The sequence below is a fragment of the Ovis canadensis genome, chromosome 21 (assembly GCF_042477335.2).
Source record: "Ovis canadensis isolate MfBH-ARS-UI-01 breed Bighorn chromosome 21, ARS-UI_OviCan_v2, whole genome shotgun sequence".
Classification (NCBI taxonomy): Eukaryota; Metazoa; Chordata; class Mammalia; order Artiodactyla; family Bovidae; genus Ovis; species Ovis canadensis.
In genome coordinates, this window is record NC_091265.1 from 42,970,936 (window position 1) to 42,991,528 (window position 20,593).

Genomic DNA, 20,593 nt, shown 5'->3' on the forward strand with positions numbered 1-20,593 from the left:
ACCAGTCTTTTCTCATCATAGAAAAGAGCAGGGACCTATGGAATTAGAGAGTGTTGTCAATCTTGTCTTCCTTCTTCCACTCTTACTAACTATAACACTTGGAACAATTTACTTAATCTCTCCTTTCAAATGTTTAAAATAGGGATGGTAAAGAGAACACCTCTTTCATTGGGCTGGTGTGTTAATAGATGAAAAATACCTAAGTGAAATGGCACTGTACCCTGCATATGGTGAATAGTCATTAAGTGCCAGCTGTCATTATCTATATTACCATCAATTCCAGTAGTGTCTCCCTTATAACATTCAACAGACTTCTTCCTTTAATTCCTGTGTTCCTCTATAAATTGTAAATTCTCTAACAAACATTTATTCTACCATGTTTACTATTTTGCTAATGAATCTCAGAACAGTGCAGAGTACAGAGAAAAAACTCAATGGCTCTTTCTGAAAAGCAAGTTCTTTTTTGCCTGAAACCCTCCAGAATATAGTCAACATTTCTCTTATGCTAAGCCACAGCATCTACAATCACAGTGTCATCCATGTCCGTCAGCCACCACATGACTTCTGGATTTCATGTTTAAACTGAACTATAATGTTGAACTACCGTGGCCACTATTGTTCTAGCATTTTCCCAGCTACTTACTCTTATTTAGTCATGGACACTGCTGCTAGAATAAGGTCTGAAATCACGGCTCTGGCCCTCCCTAGTTCATGAATTTTCAATGGTTCTCCATTACTCACTTGAAAACTGAACCTATGGAGTAAAAATACAGTTCTTAAAATGATGATTAAGTCTTTGCTAAAACTAATGAAGAAATTGAGTCAGAGTTATCTTTGATGAGAAGCCATGAAAATACCATTTTGATTGATCGGAATATATTTTACACAGATTAAATATTGAACAACCTTTTAGCCTTCTCAAAAATATAAGAAAGAATGTTGGAGGATGTTTAAATTTGAATTGCCTTGAGAGCTTCAAGTCATTTTAGAAATACGTATGTATTCTAAATATAATTTTTTGAGGAATCTTCATAATATTTTCCATTGTATTGCTACCAGCAGTGCACAAACGTGCCCTTCTCTTCACATTCTCATTAATACTCCATTTTATTTTTGATAATGGACATTCAGAGTGTTGAAGTGATATCTCACTGGGGTTTGATTAGCCTTTCCCTGAGATCAGTAAGCTGAGCATATTTCCATGTAAAAATGTCTATCCAGTTTCTTTGCCCATTTTTTTCTTTCCAGTATTTCTCAAATATTAATATCTGAAAAGGGATATATATCCAAAATATGTAAAAATTCTTTGCCTATTTTTAAATTGGGTTGTTTATTTTCTTGATATTGACTTCTATTAGTTATTTCTATATTCTGAATATCAACCACCACATGAGTAAGTATCAACCACCATAAGAGTAAGTAGCTGGGAAAATGCTAGAACAATAGTGGTTCACGGTAGTTCAGCTATATCATTTGCAAATCTTCTTCCATTCAGTGTGCTGCCTTTTCATTTTTAAAAATAATTTTATTTATTTATTTATTTGTAGCTGTGCCAGATCCTTGCTGTTGTTCAAGCTTTTCTCTAGTTACAGAGTGTGGAGGCTACTCTTCATTGCAGTGGCATCTCTTATTGAGGATCAGGGGTCTCTATGGCACGAGAGCTTCAACAGTTGCAGCACTTGGGTCAGTAGTTGCAGCTCCCAGACTTTAGAGTGCAGGTTCAGTACCTGTGGCACATGGGCTTAGTTGTTCCACGGCATGTGGTATCTTCCCAGATGAGGGGTCGAACCTGTGTCTCCTGCATTGGCAGGCAGATCTTTACCACGGAGCCACCAAGGAAGCCCTGCCTTTTCATATTGGTGACAGTTTCCTTTACTATGAAACAGTTTTTCAGTTTGAATAGTTCCCTTTATTTATGCTTTGATTTCTCTTGGCCAAGAAGACTAGCCAAAGAAATACTACTAATTCTAATGTCAAAGAGCATTTGGTTTATGTATTCTTCCAGAAATTTTATGTTCCAGATTTTATCTTCCAAATTTTATGTACCTTTAATTTTTAAATCCATTTTGTTTGAGTTTCTTTTTTATGTGGTGTGATAGTGGTACAGTTTCTTTTGCATGTAGCTGTCCAGTTTTCCCAAAACCCTTTATTAGAAGCTATCTCTCCCACACTTTGTATTCTTGATTCTCATGTCATTGATTCATTGACATGCAAGTGTGGGTTCATTTTTGGACTCTTTATTCTGTCCAGTTGATCGGCATGTGTTTTGTGCCAGTACTATGCTGTTTTGATCCCTATAGCTTTGTAGTATTGTTTGAAATCAGGAAGTGTGATATCTCAAGATCTGCTCTTCTTCTTTAAGACTATTTAAGCTATCTTGATGAAAGTGAAAGAGGAGAGTGAAAAAGTTGGCTTACAGCTCAACATTCAGAAAACTAAGATCATGGCATCTAGTCCCATCACTTCATGGGAAATAGATGGGGAAACAGTGGAAACAGTGTCAGACTTTATTTTTTTGGACTCCAAAATCACTGCAGATGGTGAATGCAGCCATGAAATTAAAAAACGTTTACTCCTTGGAAGGAAAGTTATGATCAACCTAGATAGCGTATTCAAAAGCAGAGACATTACTTTGCCAACAAAGGTCCATCTAGTCAAGGTTATGGTTTTTCCAGTGGTCATGTATGGATGTGAGAGTTGGACTGTGGAGAAAGCTGAGCACTGAAGAATTGATGCTTTTGAACTGTGGTGTTGGAGAAGACTCTTGAGAGTCCCTTGGACTGCAAGGAGATCCAACCATTCCATCCGCAAGCAGATCAGTCCTGGGTGTTCATTGGAAGGATTGATGCTAAAGCTGAAACTCCAGTACTTTGGCCATCTCATGTGAAGAGATGACTCATTGGAAAAGACTCTGATGCTGGGAGGGATTGGGGCAGGAGGAGAAGGGGATGACTGAGGATGAGATGGCTGGATGGCATCACCGAATCAATGGACATGAGTTTGGGTAAACTCCGGGAGCTGGTGATGGACAAGGAGGCCTGGCATGCTACCTTTCTTGGGGTCGCAAAGAGTCGGACACGACTGAGTGACTGAACTGAACTGAACTGAAGCTATTTGTTTTTGTGTGTGTGTGTTTCCATACAAATTTTAGAATTTTTTGTTTAAGTTCTATGAAAAATGCTATTGTAAGGATTGCAAGAAATTTCCTTGGGTGGTATGGTCACTTTAATAATACTGATTTTGCAAAACCATGAGCAAGGTATATCCTTCCATTTCTTAGTGCAATCTTCAGTTTCTTTCACCAGTGTCATCATTTTCTGAACATGGGTCTTTCACTTCCTCAGTTATGTTTATTCCTGGGTATTTTGTTGTTTTTAATGCAATTGTATGTTTGATTGTTCTCTCAAACTATCTTTCTGATAGTTTATTACTTTAGAGAGATGCAACAAATTGCTGTTTGTTCAGTTTTGTTACCTGCACATTTACTGAATTTATGAATGAGTACTAAAGGTTTTTGGTGGTTTCTGTAGGATTCTATTTTTTCCACAATCATGTCTGCAAACAGTACAAGTTTTAGCTTTCCCTTTCCAATGTGGATGCCTTTATGTCATTTTCTTATCTGATTTCTAAAGCTAGGACTTCCAATACTATGTGGACTGAAGCAGTGATAGTGAGCATCCTGGTCTCATTTCTGATCTTAGAGGAAATGCTTTCTGCTTTTCACAATTGAATATAATGTCAGCAGTGAGTTTCTCACATGTGGACCTTACTATGCAGAGATGCTTCTTTCTGTGGCCATTTAGTGAGAGATTTATGAAAAACAAATATTGAACTTTCTTCAAAGATTTGTTTTGCATTTATTGAGATGATCATATGACTTTTTATTTCAATTTGTTAATGTAGTATATCACACTAATTAATTTCCATTTATTGAATCATCCTTGCATCTCTGAGATATATCCCAATTGATAATGGTATATAAGCCTTTTAATGTATTGGTGAAATTGATTTTCCTGTGTTTTCTTTAGAATTTTTGCAGCTGCATTCATCAGTGATAATGGCCTGTAAACATTTTGTGGTATTTTTGTCTTGTTTTTATATCAGGATGAGGCTGATCTCAAATTATGAGCTTGACATTACTCTTTTCTCTGAAATTTATTGGAATAGTTTGAAAAGGATACCTATTCTCTCTTTTTAATTGTTTGGTGGAATTCACCATTGAAGCCATTTGGTCTTGGACTTTTTAAAAAAATACTGAATCAGTTTCAATACTGACAAGTGATCTGTTCATATTCTACTTCTTTTCAGTTCAGTCTTGGGAGACTGTACATTTCTAGGAATTTGCCCATTTCCTCTAGGTTGTCCATTTTATTGTCATATAATACTTCATATAATCTCTTATGATCCTTCTTATTTGTGTGGTGTTGCTTGTAATGCCCCTCTTTTCATTTTTATTTTATTTTTGGAGCCATTGCTCTTTTGTCTTGATAAGTCTGGCAGAAGGGTTATTGATTTTGTTTATCTTTTCAAAGAACATAGTCCCATTGACCTTTCCTATTGTACTTTTTCAGTCTCTGTTTCATTAATTTCTCCCCTTTTCTTTATAATTTCTTTCCTTTTATTAATTTTGGGTTTTGTTATTTCTACTCTTTATATTTTCTTTAAATACAAAGTAAAGTTCTTTATTTGAGATTTATCTTGTTTCATGAGGTAGGTTTTTTATTGCTATAAACCTTGAAAGAAAGGTCGTACCTAAACTACTTATTTCCACTTTAATTGTATAAGTATAGCTAACTTCCACTTTCAAAAATTATTTTTTTTCACAATAATCTGATGGAATGAAACTTAACTTGAAAGTTCATTTTTTCTAAAAATGAAACAAATTTAATTTCTATTTTGAGGCTTCTCAAATGGAAGATTTGTGACCAACTGTTGCACATTTTTGGCACCTCAAATAATGGTAAAATAGAGAGCAGAGTGGGTGTACCTCTGCGTACCTACAAAGGTTATAAAGAGTGTAATCATTATTGACTAATTTAGGTACACTTCTCTGTATATAAGGAAGACAATTTTATAAAAAAAGATAACAGGTAAATGAAAAAAATACCAGTCTAGATCAACTGTTTTATATAAAAAGATCTTTTTAAATATTGATATTGAGATCAGGGGATGTGGTATGAGTGAAAACTACATTGAAAACTACAAATCAAGGACATAGCAAGGAGTTAAAAACTATGTTAATAGTGAACATCTAAAAATACACAAAAAAGCAAACATATCATAGTGGTGATAAATTCATAATTTCTCAGTACCTAACTTTTCAGAGGGGACTATAAAACAAACAAAAAATATTATTAAAGTTATCTTTAAAAATGTGGAAATTGACACAATTAAGGGTATAAGCGTTTTATTTTTTTATTTTTATTTTTTAGAGTAACCATTTTCCTTATTTTCTAGAAAGAAAAATAACCCAACATCTTATTCCAGAAAGGACACTGTTACAATTTATCCACAAAATTTTTCTTTCAAATTATCATAGTTTTAACTGCAGATTGACTCATTTTATATCTTAAAATAAATAAGGAAGAAGCATATGGAAGTCAACAAAAGCAGGAGTGGTTTAGTTGTACTCAGGCTACAACAAAGGAATGGAGACTTGTGAATTTAACCTTTTTTAATATCAAAAGTTTAAAATTTTATCCTATCCAGATAAATCCCAGGATCTCTATAGTATTTCTCAGTTCAGTTCAGTCGCTCAGTTGTATCCGACTCTTTGCGACCCCATGAATTGCAGCACACCAGGCCTCCCTGTCCTTTAGGGCTGTCCAAAAAAAGGAGGAGACTCATAAATACAGGTTCTTGTTTTCTATTATTTTTTTCTAAATTCCTTCATTCTTATTTGAGCTTTAGTCCCTACTCACCATTTTATCTCATGAAAAAGTGTCTTATTTCTACTAGGATTACCCAGTTCTGGCCATAGCTTTATTTCCTTTATTCCCTTTAAATTCATCTTTATTCCCCCAAGCAGTACTACTGTATAGTCACTGTGCATTATAAGATTAGAAAAACTTTATGGACAGGATACATTTCCTTCACTAGATGGAACAGAAAAAAACTTCCAGATCAAAGAGCAGGTCCTAAGCCTCATGCCCACACTCCGCAGGGGACCTCTTATTTATTGGCCATATGTCTGTCGAGGTCCAGCCTCATGAGAGGTTACCAGGCTCATTTCTCTCCCATGCCCTGTTCTCAGAAATACAAACACTTGAAAGCATTCCAAAAACTATTTATTTTTTTTAATTTTGTGAAAAAAAGGAATGTTCTTCCTTGACCAATCACCCCCCAATAAACTAGCCCAAGAGGTATTCTCTTTCCAATAAACTACATTAAAAAAAATGCCCCTGACAAACTGTTTTCTTAAAAAAAAAATTAAACAGCAAAGGAGCAATCAATAACCAGCCTGAGATAAATTCATGTACCACCCTGAAACAAAGCACAGTCAGCTTACAAGCTAGAATAGTTTTTCTTGTACCATATTTACTTAAGCAATATTAAAGAGATAGAATAGAAGCAAAGGATACTAAGGAGATTAATCGACTTGAAATCAGAAACAAATTTATTCTATACTTTTTCATTAACACATATGACTGTAAATACATCATTAACTATTCTGAGCTTTATTGTACCACCCATATAATGAATACATTTTGACAACCTGCAATGATTTGCAGGTGACAAAATCCTTTGTCAAAGGAAGCATAATGCAGTGTTTACAGATGCAAAATGGGTTACACTTAACAGTCACTATGAAGTCTTCCACCGCAGAAATTAGGTGATACAGTCTTACTCAATGAAGCCTGGAAAGATGGGAACAGGAAACATTCTGAGTCATGTTTCTAATGGCAATAGGCAGATAAGACATCTCCAGCAACATAATGTCACCCTAATGTTCCCTGATTTGATCATCTGTTGAGTAGTCTATTTTCAGAGGAAAAGGGAAGTTCAAACTAATGGAGAGAAAAATGTATTCTAGAAAAGAATGCAATAAATACACAAAATGTATTCTAATAAATACACAAAATGTACTACAATAAATAGTAATGTGCATTCGTGCTCAGTTATGTCGTATCTGACTCTTTATGACCATATGGACAGTGTAGTCCACCAGGCTCCTCTCTCCATGGGATTTCCCAGGCAAGAATACTGGAGTGGGTTCCTGTTTCCTCCTCCAGGGGCTCTTCCTGACCCAGGAATTGAACCTGAGTCTCTTGCATTGGCAGGAGGATTCTTTACCGCTGAGCCAACTAGGAAGCCCATAGATAGTAAACAGGATAGTAAATGTCTTTCTTAATAGTATTAAGAAATAAGAACATGTAAGGACAGGAAATTATGCAAGTGGTGAATAAGGAGAGAGGTCCTCCTATATGATAAGTATAAATAAATTGACACAAATCTCAAATGCCTTTCAATATGATAAAATAGAAATAGGTTAAGAAGATGCTAATAAAATTATTATAGTTGAAAAGAGAATCTTGATATTTTGACTATCTGAACAGAGACACTGTTGCTAGTCAAAACTATATCCCACTTACAGTTTTTCTCAGAGCAGTTTTCACATCTTTATCTCTAAATCTGTAGAATAAGGGGGTCATCATAGCAACCACATTGGTGTAAAAAAACAGAAGAGATACTTCTCTCATCCATATACCCAGCAGAAGGTGGTTTGAGATACACAAATGACATCGATCCAAAGAACAAAGAAACAGCAATTATGTGGGATCTGTAAGTCTTTAAGGCTTTGGACCTGCCCTCTGTGGAGCTGATGTGGAGGATGTTGGTGAGAATGAGACCATATGAGACAAAGATGGTGAGACTGGCCACAATGATATTGATGCCTACCACGATGAACATTTCCAGCTCACTGACATAGGTACTTGTGCAGGAGAGCTGGAGCAGAGGGAGGATGTCACAGAAATAATGGTTGATGGTGTTTGCATCACAGAAGGTCAGTCTCAGCATGCATCCAGTGTGAGCCATGGCACCAGAAAATGCCATCAAGTAGCAACCAAACATAAGGCTGGAGCACACTTTAGGGGACATGATAACGTTATACAAAAGTGGCTTAGAGATGGCTACATAGATGTGATAGGCCATTAATGTCAGCACATAGATTTCAGAAATGACAAAAAAAAAAAAAAAACCAGAAAAAGTAGAGCTGAGTGATGTGCCCCAAGTAAGAAATAATCTTCTTTGATGTAAAGTTAATTAGCATTTTTTGTGGAAACAGAAGAATAACAGAGATCTGTGAAGGACAAGTTAATGAGGAAAAACCACATGGGGGTATGTAGATGTGAATTCAGCTGAATTAAGATTACCAAGCCTAGGTTCCCCATCACAGTGATCATATGCATTCTTAGGAATAGGAAGAAAAGGGGGAGTTGGAGATCTGGTTGGTCTGTTAATTCCATCAGAATGAACTGAGTCAGGAAAAAGTCCATTTCCAGGAGCCATTCTTCTCTCAAGGAATCTGTGAACACAGGAGAAAGGGTTCCATTAGAGAACAACTCAGCTCTTCCACTGTTTCTCCTCCTATGAAAGAAGATACACACTGTGAATGCCTGACACTATCCCAACCTGGTCCCACAGAGTCTGCCTTTTCCATGATCAGGATACAGAGTGATGTGGACTTGCCTTTATTAGAGCTTTTATAAGCTAAATATAACAAAGGACATCATAATCATCCTAGAGAGGGAAGGCAAGTGCTGCCATATGCAAACATACCTTCTTGGAAAACCCAGGGAAAGGAAGGATGGACAAGGATGCAATTCTTGTGCTCTCATCTCAGCTTTCCTTCATTTCTGTGAACTCTTCCCTCATCAGTCTTCTCATTGCAGATAGACTTTATGTGGCAGGAACACTGTTTCTAAATCAAGATGAGGGGGCCTGAGTCTAGGAGAATTAAGTTACCAACCTTGTCACAGAGTAAAAATCATGCAGGTAGAAGAATGAGAGATCTACCTACTTAGAGGAATCTGCCTGACTGTTATGTCCTTTGAGCCCTCTAATATTCTCTGATTCCTCTCCAACAGATCCTTCCACTAGTTTCACTTCAGACTCAACAGCACAAAATGAGAAAGAATGGTCCATGGACTTTCATCTCAAAACAAGGAATACGTATTGTAAATTAAATTCAGAAACTCACTCAACTGTGTTTAAAACTTCAGGTCTGGCTCGCTTACTCTAGGTCTTTACCCTGTTGGTTCTGCAAATGTCATTTCACGTTCTCCAAACTTGATCCTTTTGATTTTAGGGGAAAGGAGATAGACATTAGTTCACCTATGCTCTGGAAATCTTTTGAACTTCTAGAATTTCTGATATTTTCAGTGTTCTCAAATGACAGAAGAAAATAATCTTTTATTATCATACTTGCTACTTGATTAGACACAGAAGATTTAATGTGAGAATAATGATGTAATGCACTTGATGAAAAGCAGGTTAGAGGCTTGCTTGGTCTCCTCTCCAGGGTGTAGATTATATGTATAATATGGAATAAGGAAATTATGAATTCTGGTTCACATTCTGTCTTTAGTTTTTATGGATCTACTCTTTTACTCATTTTTTCTTTATTCTAGGGACTGTACATTACTCAGGTAGATACGAAGTGAATTCCCATCTCCTCATTGGGGAAGCTACTAAATTGTCTCATTCCCTCTTTATTCAGATTTAATAAATGGACATGTTTGTGTAAGAGATCTACTTTCAGGTTTCTTTATTTTTTTTTAAATCAGAAATTCTTCAAATTTTGCAGTGACTCATGTCAGTTGTTCTCTCTGAGATGTCTCTGAAAGACTCTGTAATATAGTACATCCCTTCTATAGTTTATGCTTTTAACATATACCTGAAATTCCTGCTTGACTCTTCTACTGGCTCATTTTTTGTAATATTTCAGTTATCAATTTTTTCTCATCATAGAAAAGAACAGGAGCCATGGATTTAGAGTATTGTGAATCCCACTTTCCTTCTTCCTCTTTTACAAGCTACATCATTTGGGAAAAGTTATTTAATCTCTTGTTTCTCCTATGTAAAATAAGGAATGCTAAAATAGCATCCTTTTCATTGAGCTGTTGTGTTAACTAAATGAAAAAAAAAAGTTAAATTGTTTGGAAACCATCTGGCATATGATAGTCAATAAATATCAGCTGTTATTATTCATGTTCTCATAACTTTCACTAGATTCTGTTTCATAACAGTCATCAGACTTCTTCCCTTTGTGTTCTCTATAAACTGTAAGTTCTATAAGGACAAACATTTATTCTATCTTGTTAACTCTTTGGATCCTGGATCTAAGTCATATTAATGTTGTCTAAGAGCTTTCAGAATATATTCAAAACTTCTCTCATACTAAGCTATAACACGGAGAAGGCAATGGCACCCCACTCCAGTACTCTTGCCTGGAAAATCCATGGATGGAGGAGCCTGGTAGGCTGCAGTCCATGGGGTCGCGAACAGTCGGACACGACTGAGCGACTTCACTTTTACTTTTCTCTTTCATGCATTGGAGAAGGAAATGGCAACCCACTCCAGTGTTCTTGCCTGGAAAATCCCAGGGACGGCAGAGCCTGGTGGGGTGCTATCTATGGGGTCGCACAGAGTCGGACACAACTGAAGCAACTTAGCAGCAGCAGCAGCAAGCTATAACATCTACAACCACAATGACCTCATCCATGTCCCTTAGCCACCACACAATTTATGAATTTATCTTTAAACTGGACTACTGTAATGTTGAACTGTAGTGGCTCCTAACTATTATTTTTATAATTTTCCCACATATTCACTCTTATTTGGTCATGAACTTTACTGCTAGAATAAGTTCTGAAAACAGAGATCTGTCCCTCCCTAGTCCAAGAACTTCCAATGGTTCTCCTTTTCACACTTGATAAATGGAGCTATGTAGTAAAGATATAATTCTCAAAACTATGATTTAGGCTTGGTTAAAACTAAAGACAAAATTGAGTCAGAGTTATCCTTGATGAGAAGCCATGAAAGTACCGTTTTGATTGATCAAAGTATTTTGCACACATTACGTATGGTACAAAATTTTAACCTTCTGAAAACATATAAACAACACTGTATAATGTTTACTTTTCAGAGACCACTCAGTTCTCTTGGGAGATTCAATACATTTTAGAAATATACATGTTTGTGTTTGAAAAATAAACCTACATGGGTCTATATTAAAAAATGCTACTTATATTGAGTGGAAGAAGGGAGAAGAATACCATTCTATGATTTAAAAAACCAATACAATATTGTAAAGTAATTAGCCTCCAATTGAAATAAATAAACTTAAATTTAAAATAAATAAAGGTAAAAAAAGAAAAGGAAGTTCTTTTATGATAGAAAAGCATCAAAATCTCAAAAATATTTTTTTCAAAATGCTCTAAAAAAAGAAAGTCTTCACAAACAAAACAATTATTTGTGTTTCCACAATTATGGGATTTGGTTGTTTTTGGTTTTGTTTTTGTTTTTCCTGGTAAGGTGATTTAGTTGCTAAGTCATGTCCAACTCTGCAACTCCGTGGACTGTAGCTCACCAAGCTCCTCTATCCATGGGATTCTCTGGGCAAGAATACTGAAGGGGAATGCCAGTTCCTTCTCCAGGGGATCTTTCTAACTTGGGAATTGAACCTGAGTCTCCTACATTACAGGTAGATAGTTTACCAACTGAGATACAAGGGAAGCTCATTTTTAGTGTGGCAACCTTTAAAAGATAGAGCTGGTGTGTGGATTTATCTCTGGACTTTCTATTTTGTTCCATTGATTTATATTTCTGTCTTTGTGCCAGTACCATACTGTCTTGATGACTGTGGCTTTGTAGTAGAGCCTGAGGTCAGGCAGGTTGATTCCTCCAGTTCCACTCTTCTTTCTCAAGATTGCTTTGGCTATTCGAGGTTTTTTTGTATTTCCATACAAATTGTGAAATTATTTGTTCTAGCTCTGTGAAAAATACCGCTGGTAGCTTGATAGGGATTGTATTGAACCTATAAATTGCTTTGGGTAGTATACTCTTTTTCACTATATTGATTCTTCTGATCCATGAACATGATATATTTCTCCATCTGTTAGTGTCCTCTTTGATTTCTTTCATCAGTGTTTTATAGTTTTCTATATATAGGTCTTTAGTTTCTTTAGGTAGATATATTACTAAGTATTTTATTCTTTTCATTGCAATGATGAATGGAATTGTTTCCTTAATTTCTCTTTCTGTTTTCTCATTGTTAGTTTATAGGAATGCAAGGGATTTCTGTGTGTTGATTTTATATCCTGCAACTTTACTAAGTCTACAAGCAATGAATGCTGGAGAGGGTGTAGAGAAAAGGGAACCCTCTTACACTGTTGGTGGGAATGCAAACTAGTACAGCCACTTTGGAGAACAGTGTGGAGATTCCTTAAAAAACTGGAAATAGAACTGCCTTATGACCCAGCAATCCCACTGCTGGGCATACACACAGAGGAAACCAGAATGGAAAGAGACACGTGTACCCCAATGTTCATCGCAGCCCTGTTTATAATAGCCAGGACATGGAGGCAACCTAGATGTCTATCAGCAGATGAATGGATAAGAAAGTTGTGGTACAAATACACAATGGAGTATTACTCAGCCATTAAAAAGAATACATTTGAATCAGTTCTAATGAGGTGGATGAAACTGGAGCCAATTATACAGAGTGAAGTAAGCCAGAAAGAAAAACACCAATACAGTATACTAATGCATGTATATGGAATTTAGAAAGATGGTAACGATAACCCTGTATGGGAGACAGCAAAAGAGACACAGATATATGGAACATTCTAAAAATCCTGTGGCTGATTAATGTTGATGTATGGCAAAACCAATACAATATTGTAAAGTAATTAACCTCCAATTAAAATTAAAAAAATAAAATAAAAGACAGAGCTGAGAGACTGCTCAGCCCTGATGAGTGATGATGAATGAAAATTAAAATTATGTCCTGTGAAATTTTGTATGTAGGCCTATTTGAAACATCTTAGTTCTCCATTTCTTGTTTAGAATCTTCCCAATAAAATATAAGAAAAAGTATATAAATGAGGTAGCATTTTGAAAAAGAATCCACATTTCACACCAACTTAGAGAAAGCTGTGTCCTGGTTCATGGGCACAGAGAAACCCAGGGCTTATGAGATTGACTTTAAGCTTTAATACCTTCAGCAGAACTGTAATTTCCCTTAACACACTTCAGTGCCAATTGCGTAATTCAAGAAAGCAAAAACTACTAAGGATAACTGTGTTATGTGTATAAAATACTCCGATTTGATCCCCCATCCTCTTAAAAGTCCAAATAGAGAGATACATAGTTCCATTGCTAACTAAAACATGATTTAGTTGCCTTCTTTAGCATGTTACCAACCTGCAGTTATTTCAAACTGTATTCTAAGTTGGGCTTCCCTTGTGGCTCAGCTGGTAAAGAATCCACCTACAATGTGGGGGACCTGGGTTCGATCCCTCTGTTGAGAAGATCCCCTGAAGAAGGGAATGGCTACCCACTCCAGTATTCTGGCCTGGAGAATTCCATGGACTATACAGTCCATGGGGTTGCAAAGGGTCAGACACAAGTGAGCGACTTTCACACTGTATTCGATGTTACTTACAATTTTTCAAGTTAGCCAAAGATAAAAATTACTCATTTTAAAGAGCAGTTCTTTGATGCAAATGAACCGGTTTCATATTAGTTTTGAGGTTCTCGAAAGATTAGTGACCGGGCTCAACTCACTTTGGGGATATTCAAATCATTATAAAATACATAGCAGAGTAGATGCAGCTCTACTCAGTAGGTTTCCAAATGGCCCAGTTATGTCCACTTGTTTAGAGACACATTTGTTTCCATTTGAAAAACAAGTTTATATAGGGAAATACTAGTTTAAACAAACTCTAACCGATATTGAACATTTTATATTGTTAAGAGAAAATCAATCATGTTCATATTGCAGTCAGGTGATGGAATATGAATGGTCATTGAAAACCATCAGCCAAGGATTTCTTTGTGCTGAACATCTAAAAACAAACCAGTCAAAAATCAACTTTGGCAGATTTCAAAATGCACAAATACTGACTGGAGATTAAGAAAGCTTTAAATAAAGAATATTATTCAAATTACCTTAGAAAATGTTTACATTTTCACTGATACAGCATATTGAGGAGTTTTAAAGTAGCACATTTTTGCCTTAAAAATTAATTCAACATCATCTCTCATATGAACAAAGTGACTCAGTTACATATATATATTCTTTCCATATTCCTTTACATTGTAGTTTATCATAGGATGTTGAATATAGTTCACTGTGCTATACAGTAGGTCCGTGTTGTTTATCCATCCTATATGTAGGATTTCTACTAACCCAGACTCCCAATCCTTTCCCACTTACCGGGTGTCCTTTGCTTTCATGAAATCTGTCTTGATTCATGCCCTCCAGAGGAGGAACACAGTAGAACCTGGTTTATTTCTTTCATGTTATCATTATTATCCAAGCTGCAATTTGATGTTTCTGCACCTAAAAATCTATATGAGTATAGCCTCATAAAATTTAAAAAAAAAACACATAAATAATCTAGTTATTCAAAGGTCATCTAGCCCTGTTGATTTAACATTTTAAATCTTAAATAACTGAAGCTTTCACCCTATCTAGAGAAATCTGGTGATCTAGAGAATATTTCTAGGGCTGTCCACAGAGTGGATCCATAGGTAAGCATTTTCATTACCCAACATAGTTCTGTATAAATTACTTCTTTCTTTCTTGATGTAATTACTCCTCATGATTTATCTCCTATAACTGATGCTCTCTATCTACCCACTTTTATTTTTAAACTTGTGAAGACTTTATGTAAATCATTATCCACTCTTAGCTTCCCTTTCCCATCCATGCAAAACATGTATTTAGATGATCAGTTATATGTCAACTTGATTGACAAAAGTAAAAAATAAAACTCCTTGTCAAAAGGAGTTTACACTAAACAATTACAGATGCAAAATGGATTATCCTTGATAGTCTTAGAACCTTCAATCTCTGGCATTTAAACAAGATATATTCTTCTCAAGTGAAATATGGAAAATTAAGAGTGAAAACAGAGTATCTTATTCATCCTTCTCATTGCAAGTGACAGATAAAAACACTTCCAGTGATATGTTTTCAGTCTCAGTTTAGTTCATTTCAAGGGCTCAGTCCTGTCCAAATTTTTGCAACACCATGAACTGCAGCGTGCCAAGCGTCCCTGTCCATCAACTCCCAGAGCTTTTGAGTGTGTATTAGTTGCTCAGTCGTGTCCGACTCTTTGCGACCCCATGGATTGTAGCCTGCCAGGCTCCTCTGTCTATGGAATTCTCCAGACAAGAGTAGTGGAGTGGGTTGCCATTTCCTTCTCCATACAACTACCTGTGTCTGTATGTGTGTGTGTGTGTGTGTGTGTGTGTGTGTTAGTTGCTCAGTCATGTCCGACTCTTTGTGACCCCAGGGATGGTAGCCCACCAGGCTCTTCTGTCCATGGGATTTTCCAGGCAAGAGTACTGGAGTGGTTTGCCATTTCCTTCTCCATACAACTCAAACTCATGTCTGTTGAGTCGGTGATGCCGTCCAACAATCTCATGCTCTGTCTTTCCCTTCTCCTCCTGCCTTCAATCTTTCCCAGCATCAGGGTCTTTTCCGGCAAGTCAGATGGCCAAAGTATTGGAGTTTCAGCTTCAGTATCAATCCTTCCAATGAATATTTAGGACTGGTTTCCCTTAGGATGGACTAGTTGGATCTCCCTGCTCTCCAAGGGACTCTGAAGAGTTTTCTCCAACACCACAGTTCAAAAGCATCAATTCTTCGGCGCTCAGCTTTCTTTATAGTCCAACTTTCACATCCATACATGACTACTGAAAAAAACCATAGCTTTGACTAGAGGGACTTTTGTTGACAAAGTAATGTCGCTGGCTTTTAATATGCTATCTAGGTTGTTCACAGCTTTTCTTCCAAGGAGTAAGTGTCTTACTTTCATGGCTGCAGTCACTATCTGCAGTGATTGTGGAGCCCCCCCAAAAAGTCTCTCACTATTTCCATTGTTTTCCCAACTATTTGCCAGGAAATGATGGGATCAGATAACATTATCTTAGTTTTCTGAATGTTGAGTTTTAAGCCAACTTTTTCACTCTCCTCTTTCATGTCCGTCAAAAAGGTCTTCAGTTCTTTGCCAGAGTCCAACTCCAGCAGCCAGGGATTCAACCTGAAGAGATGAACGGTGTCAGTGATGAGACAGCCTCTCATTTTTCTTTTGGACTGCCGTTTTATTCCAAGTTTAAGATTCTCTTTTATACATTTACAAAAACATTAGGCCAGAGGTTTGACATTTTCAGTTCCCCCTCTCCGAGATTTATTATCTCCATAAATCATTGTTGCTCTTGGAACAGAGTTCCTGCTTCAGGGATTCTCTCGGAATCAGCCTTATCATCTATTATCTACCTCTTCTAATGTGTCCTGTAGTTAACTTGTGATTACATTGTAACTCATGATACATTCCTCAGTTTACTACTTATGTTCCTAAATTCTGTGTGCCCCTAACATCCTGAGCTCACTATCTCTTAAAAAGGCTTCTAGCTACAGTATCTCTAAAAATTCCTAACTTCTATAAACTATAGTAAAATATGCTAACTTTAAAACATTCCTTAAATCTTTAACTTGTAACTATTTTAATTATTTCTAAGCCCTAAATTCAGTAAACTCCTTTGCCATAAACATTTTCCTCACAAATAAGCTTCAGATAGCAATCTTTCCCATGGCCTCAAGCTATGGCCCATGTGTTCATCCTGGAACAGTCTTTTGTAAAAGTTCTTGAACAAATGCCAATGATTAACTTTATGAATTGAACTTCACCTTCTGAGCACAGCTGCAGAAGGCTTTGTGCCTTCTCATGCTTCTCTCAAGAACAATAAGCACCTCAATATTCCTTTTCAGTCAACTCAGCCAAGGAGAGGAAAAGACAAGTCAGAATTACAAGGCCTAACTTCTTCATCCCAGGTCCATGCCTGCAGAATGAGGAGAGGACTGGGGCCATGCCTCCACTTTGTCAGTAATGCCTAACATAGCTCCTCACAGTTCTTCTTCACTTTCAGCCATAAGGGTGGTGTCATTTGCATATCTGAGGTTATTGATATTCCTCCTGGCAACCTTGATTCCAGCTTATGATTCATGTAGTCCAGTATTTTTTCATGATGTACTCTGCATATAAGTTAAATAAGCAGGGTGACAATATACAGCCTTGACGTATTCCTTTTCATATTGGAACCAGTCTGTTGTTCCATGTCCAGTTCTAACTGTTTCTTCTTCATCTGCATACAGATTTCTCAGGAGGCAGGTGTGATGGTCTGGTATTCCTATCTCTTGAACAATTTTTCCATGTTTTTGTGATCTACACAGTCAAAGACTTTGGCATAATCAATAAAGCAGAAGTAGAACTTTTTCTGGAACTCTCTCACTTTTTCAATGATCCAACGGATGCTGCATCATCCGTTTATCTCTGGTTCCTCTTCCTTTTCTAAATCCAGCTTTAACATCTGGAAGTTCATGGTTCATGTACTGTTGAAGCCCGACTTGGAGAGTTTTGAGCATTACTTTGCCACCGTTTGAGATGAGTGCAATTGTGTAGTAGTTTAAGCATTCTTTGGCATTGTCTTTTTTGGGACTGGAATGAAAACTGACCTTTTTCATTCCTGTGGCCACTATTGAGTTTTCCAAATGTGCTGGCATAGTGAGTGCAGCACATTCACAGAAACATTTTTAGGATTTAAAATAGCTCAACTAGAATTGTCTAGTGTTTTGAAATGCATTATTTGGAGAGTATTCATCTTTTCCCAGTGAAAAAATAATTTAAAAATGACAACGAAAATAAAGAAATAACATATTTACTATTTAATGACATAACTCAGCAGGAAATACAGATGATATGTAATTTGAAAACATTAGGGAAAGCAAATGCTTATATAAAAATGTAAATAAATTATTCAAGCAGGACTCAAATTTCTTTATGGTACTAGGTAAAAAAAGATAACAGAAAGAATATGGTAAGAAAGCTGTCACTAAAATTAAAGAGATCTCACTGTCCTTTAATTCATGCATATAGTGAGTGGTTTTAATCAAAACTGTCTCCTCCTCAGGGTTTTTCTCAGAGCATGTTTGACATCTTTGTTCCTCACACTGTAAATTAATGGGTTGAGGAAGGGAACAGTATTTGTATAAAAGACAGAAGAGATTTTCCCCTCATCCATAGACACAGCAGAAGATGGTTTGAGATACATAAATGCCCCTGATCCAAAGAACAGAGAAACAGCAATAATGTGGGAACTGCAGGTGCTGAAGGCTTTGGACCTGCCCTCCGTGGACTTGACATGGAGGATGTTGGACAGGATGAGACCATAGGAGACAAAGATTGTGAAACTGGGCACAATGATGTTGATGCCCACCACGATGAACATTTCCAATTCATTGATATAGGTGCTTGTGCAGGAGAGCTGGAGCAGAGGGAGGATGTCACAGAAATAATGGTTGATGGTGTTTGCATCACAGAAGGTCAGTCTCAGCATGCATCCAGTGTGAGCCATGGCACCAGAAAATGCCATCAAGTAGCAAAAAAACATAAGGCTGGAGCACACTTTAGGGGACATGATAACGTTATACAAAAGTGGCTTACAGATGGCCGCATAGCGGTCATAGGCCATTGATGTCAACAGAAAGCATTCAGAAATGACAAAAAAACAGTAAAAGTAGAGCTGGGTCATGCATCCCATATAAGAAATAATGTTCTTCTTTGATATGAAATTACTTAGCATTTTTGGTGTAAACACAGAAGAATAACAGAGGTCTATAGAGGATAAGTTAAAGAGGAAAAAGTACATGGGAGTGTGCAGATGTGAATTTAGCACAATTAGGATCATCAAGCCCAAATTCCCCAGCACAGTGACGATATATATTCCTAGAAATAAAAAGAATAGGGGGAGTTGGAGATCTGGTTGGTCTGTTAATCCCAACAGGATGAATTCAGTCACAAAAGAGTCATTTCCAGGAGCCATTCTTCTTTAAGGGAATCTGTGGACACAGGAGAAAGTGTTCCTTTAGAGAACAACTCAGCGCTTGCCACAGTGTCTCATCTACAGGGGAGGGTAAACACTGGGAATGTCAGGTACTAGTCCTACCTGGTCCAACAGAATCTGCCTCTATCTTTGTCAGGATATAGAATGGTGTGGGCTTATATAAGCTAAATGCAGCAAAGGAAATCACACACTTCAGAGTTAAGGCCAGTACTGTTATATGCAAATACATTTCTGAAAACACAAAGGGCAAGAAGGATAGATCAGGACAGAGCAGCCTAATGTCTCTAAACATTCTGTGATGACCCTCTAACAGATTCCTCTGCCAGTTTCATGTAAGTCTCAGATCTACACAAAATGACAAACAATGGGCATGCATTCAGTCACTGTACCTTCATTTCAAAACAGGGAATAAGTAGATACATTGAATTCAGAAACTAACCTGAGTTCAGAAAACCTCAGGGCTCACTCCCTTATCCTTGGTCTTTACCCAGTTGGGGCTGGAAATGAAATTTCAGATTCCTGAGGCTTGATTTCTTTTATCCTGAGAGGTATGAACTTAGACATATGGCTGAGAAGTCTTTCTGCACCACTATGATTTCTGATAGTTATTTCAGTCCTTTCAAGCAGCAGAGAAAATAAAGCCTTTTAATTATCACACTTGCTACTGGATTAGACACAGAGGATTCACAGTGAGTGTAATGATGAATGCACTTGGCATAAACAAGCTAGAAGCTTCTCAATCTTTTCCCTAGGGAGTAGGTCATATGTATAGAAGGGAATATGGAAATTATATATCCTGGATCATGATCTGCCTTTAGTTCCTTTGGGACTCACTCTTTTGCTCTTTTTCATTTTAGGTATTGTGCATCCCTCAGTGTAGATCCACAGTAAATTCCCATCTCCTCATTGTCTTCACCTCGGAACAGAAGGCCACTACATTGCTTCATTCCCTTTTTATTCCAGCTTCCCAAATGGACATATCATCTGTAAGGCTCCTATTTCCAGGTTTCTGTGTTTTTTCATCAGAAAATTTTCAAATGTTTCAATAACTCACTTCAGCTCTTCTCACTAAGTCTCTGAAATAATTTGCAACATTGTATATTCTTTCTATAACTTATTTCTTAAATATAAATTTATTTATTTTAATTGGAGGTTAATTACTTTACAATATTGTATTGGTTTTGCCATACATCAACATAAATCTGCGACAGGTATACACGTGTTCCCCATCCTGAACCCCCTTCCCCCCCGCTCCCCATACCATCCCTCTGGGTACTTTAGGAAAAAAAAAAATTTGTAATTTCTATCTGATTCTCTCACTGGGTCATTTTCTGCAACATGTCAGTAATTGGAGTTATCAATGTCTTCTCATCATAGAAATGAGTCGGGACTATGGAGCTAGAGAGAGCATTGTGAATCTTAATTTATTTACATCCTATAATTCTTTGGGAAATCT

General features: G+C 36.8%; 1 protein-coding gene and 1 pseudogene across 1 annotated transcript; both read right to left on the reverse strand.

The window, feature by feature from the left end:
• Window positions 1–7,577: 7,577 nt before the first annotated feature.
• Window positions 7,578–8,511, reverse strand: LOC138426710 (olfactory receptor 8B3-like; annotated as a pseudogene).
• A 5,190-nt stretch (window positions 8,512–13,701) lies between these two features.
• On the reverse strand, window positions 13,702–19,116 carry LOC138427295 (olfactory receptor 8B3-like). Its single transcript, XM_069566639.1, has 2 exons — window positions 18,200–19,116; window positions 13,702–13,723 (listed from the first exon to the last, which is right to left on the reverse strand). The coding sequence occupies exons 1-2, from the start codon at window positions 19,114–19,116 to the stop codon at window positions 13,702–13,704; spliced, it is 939 nt and encodes a 312-aa protein (XP_069422740.1).
• Window positions 19,117–20,593: the final 1,477 nt, after the last annotated feature.

What these genes read in the sequence shown, in the direction of transcription:
- LOC138427295 (XM_069566639.1), bottom strand. Translation starts at nt 19,116, where the DNA reads ATGGCTCCTGGAAATGACTCTTTTGTGACTGAATTCATCCTGTTGGGA. An exon ending in GCTCTGAGAAAAACCCTGAG is followed by an intron (nt 13,724 to 18,199) that starts GAGGAGACAGTT and finishes TTCATTTGCATC; the next exon opens with AAAGAACTGCTCTTTAAAAT.